The 4,740-nt window shown below is 35.3% G+C and overlaps 1 protein-coding gene and 1 long non-coding RNA gene across 2 annotated transcripts in view; both read right to left on the bottom strand.

The window, feature by feature from the left end:
* Nucleotides 1-342: 342 nt before the first annotated feature.
* LOC111461105 lies at nt 343-1,239 on the bottom strand. Its single transcript, XR_002713527.1, has 3 exons — nt 635-1,239; nt 503-547; nt 343-361 (listed from the first exon to the last, which is right to left on the bottom strand). It is a non-coding gene; the product is annotated as an uncharacterized LOC111461105 (long non-coding RNA).
* A 67-nt stretch (nt 1,240-1,306) lies between these two features.
* The window catches only part of LOC111461104, a 6,982-nt gene continuing 3,548 nt past the window's right edge, over nt 1,307-4,740 (bottom strand). The window contains exon 2 of the mRNA XM_023104584.1: nt 1,307-1,617. Within this exon, the coding sequence (XP_022960352.1) occupies nt 1,531-1,617 (87 nt within the window). The 3' untranslated portion in view covers nt 1,307-1,530. The remainder of the gene's footprint in view (nt 1,618-4,740) is intronic.

Consider the following 4,740-nt stretch of genomic DNA (forward strand, 5'->3'; position numbering starts at 1 on the left):
TTTTTTTTTTTTTTTTTTTTTTTTTTGTTCCATAATTTTTTGTTTATGTAGGCTAACCTAATAAGGTCAATAACATTTAAAGAAAAATCCTACCAATCCTAGAAACATATCAAAAGGCAATAGTAAGGGGAAGTCTCCATGAAGCAAAGGGAAATACAGAAATTTAGAACAAAAAGAAATACCCATCTGAGAAGGAATTGTCATCAATTAAAATTATGTATGCTGACCACTTCTTCACCCAACCACTCTTATAAGCTGTTTGTTTTGGACAAACATTAAATAAGAGAGGTTGCTTTGCGTCCCTGCAACAAAGACATTTATCTATCTCCATTTTTTTTCTCCCTGAATCTCTGCAAAATAACTGGAGAAAAAAAAAATCATCTTAATGTAAAATAAATCCGCCCCAGATAATTTCTGGTTGGTGGGGTCCAGTAGGCAAGTGAGGAACAAGAACAATCAGGATAGGATTCCTTTTTTCATGTCCTTGTTTTGTTCAACCTACACATACTTCTCCAGTTCAATGGTTGGTTAGTGAATGCCTGACATTCTGAGACACGCATTTCCAAATCTTTAATGGAAAAACTTTCAAGAAATGCACGCTAAAAAGTAAATGAAAAACTGAGCATCAAAGTACCTGCAGTTGGCCACAGCTCATGCCCAGCAGTTACGACCAAACTGAAAACAGCTGCTGCATAAAAAATGTTATTCAAGAGACTTTGAGAGTTTAAATGGTTCAGCCTGATACACAAGTGGATATGAAGAGAGGTATCTCCATGATGGAGGGCAACCCCACCCACATATACTCTATCTTCTACCATTAGGAGAGGAGTACTACCTAACGTATGATATAAGTTAAGCTTTAAGTATCAAACTGTACAAACAAGTTTATACCCATACTTTCTGAACTGAATTTACCTTTAGCAACAAGTGAAGGTCTCATAATGTTGAGGTCTGAAATCAAACAGACTAACCATCAAGGGAAAAAATCCCCAAGAATAACCTATAAAACTTTAGTTTTAGAGATATCAGCAGAAATTGCTACTAAACAAATTAGAACTGTATGTGAAGTTCATGTCACTCACATCCAATACAAGAAGGCTTGTTCTACTCAATTAGACAATCTATCTCGTGTTTTTAGGGGTTGCAACCAGTTAGAAATGCACTGCACAAACAATAGAAGGGGTGGAATTTTTCTTGAAGGCTTGCCTCCTGCAGTTCAGACATTTTCAGCCCTAAACTTCAATAGTGAAATTGCTCAGAAAGCTAAATATCAAATATCTTTACTGAAAGAAAAGAGTCATTCATGAGGGAGCAAGGACCGTGAAGAACTAAATCCTGAAGTGTGAAACTCCAGGTCAGGAATTGCACAATAGTGTATTGTTATCGCTTACATACGACGATGAAAACTTTCGACATTGCTCAAACCTACTTAATGTTTACTCTTCCTTTCTAAAAGGCCTAAATAGGAAAAAAAGAAAACTGACACGGCAATGCCGAAGTTGTCAAACTCTTTTGGATCCTATGGAGTTCTTACTCCTTTTTTTCAACTTGACTAATTCCATCTCCTGAAGATTTAGGCGGAGGTGGCTCCGAACATGCCTTCAGAACAGCCTCATTCTGGAAAGAAGGAATACTACGAATTAAGAACACATATCAACAATTTAAAAGATGTTTTAAGAATGGGTAATTTTTCGTTTTATAAAAAAAAACAATATATAAACAAGAACGAGAACAGAACAGAAATACAAAATAGAATTCCAAGGTAACAACCAAAAGGCAGAGCGTCTATGTTTCCAAAGTACAAATACAGAAGTATAAAAATATGGAAAATTTGGAGGAGAAAATTCATTGGCTCCAGAATGAACCATCTTCAGATGGATGTATTTCGAAGCATCATTTTACATGCAAGTCAACTAAAAATAAAATTGCACCAATCTTTACGTAGGCATACAAAAAATCAATCCTGAAAAAAATGGCGCCCAACATCCAATTACAAAAAATGACTCCAATCCAAAAGAACAAAACCAAGATCATAATTGTTCCCAAAAAAAAAGATAAATAAATAAAAATTGAGAGCCTCCTTCGTTCAATGTTTGCTCCCAAAAGGAATTCATTAAAATTGTGTCAATGTAGTAAGTTGGAAGGTTTACAAGGACACCTAAGATGAGGATGGGACTGCCAACCTTTGGAAGGGGAGTTTTCTTTTTTTTTTTTCCATCTATCAAAATTGAAAGAAAGAGGCATGTGGAGGATCTAGCTCATTTACTGTGGGAGTTCCAGTTTGCTAACTTCCTTTGGAGTCGATGGACGAGTTTTTTTGGTTTTAGTGGGGTGCGGAGTGTAATAGAGATAGACAGCCATTGCTAGAAGAGGTGCAGGCGTATCCACCCTTTAGAGAGAGGCACGGTATTGTGGAAAGCTAGTTTCTTTGTTGTTTTATAGGGGTAGCTAGCTTAAGAGACACAATAGAATTATCACACAGCAAGAAGTTGAATGAGGAGGTTTGGGAGCTTGTTAGGTTTAATATTTTCTAGTGGGTGTTGGTCACTCGATCGTTTTTAATTATGGTTTTGGTCTAGTCCTTTTGGATGGGAGACATTTCTAGTTAGTTTTGGCTCTTGTTCTTCATCTTTTGGGATTGTTTTTTTTTTTTTTATGCTCTTGTATTCTTTGATATTTTTTTTCAATGGAGGATTGATTTCCTACACACACACACAAAAAAAAAAGTCTTAGGATTTCTGTATAGAGGCAAGCAAAAGTAGGTGGAAATCCAAATTCTCTAGATATGATTATGGAATCTAAAATAAGGAGCTTTGTTGTGGATGGGATAGTATCTAGATCTGAAGATTCCTTACAAATCTTGATGATATTCAAAATATTAAGCACTTATTCCTTGGAAAGAGAGGAGAAAAGAAGGATACATTAGCAATTAGCAAACCGAAGATGAGGAACTTGGACAACATTCTTTTCCACATTGAAAACCCATAATGTAGCCACTTTGGAGGCCTCTTGAAAAGTGCCTACTAAAGGGAATCAGCTACAATAACAAAAGAGGAAGGGAGCACAGGCTTACCATGCTTCATACTTCTAAGAGTAAAGACTATATCTCTAGGTTTGTCATCGATGAAGATGGAAGAGTTTACACTAGAAAGGCAAGTATAGATCAACTTCCGTAATTTCTTCTGAAAACCTTTAGCCCTTAAAAGGAATTTCTTTCCAAAACCTTTAGCCTTCAAGAAATGTTAATTGGAAATGCTTCCGTTTCTTTCTTTAAACATATTCATCTATGAGCTGATTTGCTATGGCTCTAGGATTTCATTGATGATGATAAAGAGTTTACACTAGAAATGCAAGTATAGATCACCTTCCCCAATTTCTTCTACAAACCTTTGTCCTTAAAAAGGAAGTACTTCCCAAACCCTTTAGCCTAAAAATTTTTAATTGGAAAAGCCTATGTTTCTTACTTTGGACATTCATTTATGAGCTCGTTTAATAGTAAGCAAGAGTCAAAACTTTGCATAATAATAATAAAAAAAAAATTGATCGTGAAGTACACAGAGCTCCTTCTTAAGCTGATCAACTATAATCTTAGAGAAGCAAGGGATAGGCAGGCTGACAGGGCAAAAGTCTTTTACTATTCTTCCATATGATCTCCATGAGATGTCGTAAAGATGGCTTCCTTCAAAAACTTCTGAATGATACCATCCTGGGAAATAATATATATTTGGAACACCTTCATAATGTTTACAAGGATGCTTCTAAGACTTTTTTTTTGTGCTGAAGAATTCAACAAATAAATCCATTGAGACCCTGGAAACCAAGCCATAAATAGCAAACAAAAAATTCCTCCTTTGAAGTCAGATTTGAAAGGTGAGCTTTGAGCCCTGGAAATTGGATCCATTTCGACTTTGAAGCTAGAAAACTAATCCCCTTTCTCTAAATTGTCTTTGAACAAAAAAAGAATTTCTTTTTCAATTTGAAGGTTGTTGATAAGGATGCGCCATCCAGACTTGGGATTTCAGAGAAAAGATTTTCTTCCTTTTGCTGTCAACTATTCTATATTAGTTGGAAATTTTCATCTCCTTCCTCCAATTCGAGAGATTTTTGTTAGGATCGCTCAACAACGCACCCTCGATCAAGATGAACACAAAGAATAGGAGAGAGAAAATACAAGAAGGAATATTGGCTAAAAGTTTTATTGATGACTTCAGCATGTACAACAAGAGAGAATACAGATAATGAAGAAAAGTATGTGAGCACTGCCTATAGGATTTCAATTTACTAAATATATCTTTACTGTAAATAGGCATTAGACTCCACGTCCCAACAATTTTCACTCTCAAAAAATAAACTTCTTCCTTCAACATCATGTTTTGGAGTTTGAATTAGAGGGTAATTCTGAAGGCTTTTTAGGATGTGTCAATAGGAGAAAAGCCTTACAACTCGTCACAGGCTTTAAGATCAACAAGATTGTTGACATTATTGAGAAGATGTTGCCAAGAATTTCCTAATTCCATCATTTCAGCAAAGACTTATTTTTTTGAGTTTGCTAATCACGCCATGGACTGGCCAGTCCTTTAAAGGAGAAGTCCAATTTTTTTTTCATAAAATATTTATACATATATCTATGAACTTCGATGGCTCATCCTCTCCAAGATCAATCTCCCAACACCCTCCAGTCAAATGGTCCCTTTCTCTGCTCTTTTTTTTTTTTTTTTTTTTTTTTTTTTTTTTTTTTTT

Source organism: Cucurbita moschata, unplaced genomic scaffold, assembly GCF_002738365.1.
Source record: "Cucurbita moschata cultivar Rifu unplaced genomic scaffold, Cmos_1.0 Cmo_Scf00024, whole genome shotgun sequence".
NCBI classification, from domain to species: domain Eukaryota; kingdom Viridiplantae; phylum Streptophyta; class Magnoliopsida; order Cucurbitales; family Cucurbitaceae; genus Cucurbita; species Cucurbita moschata.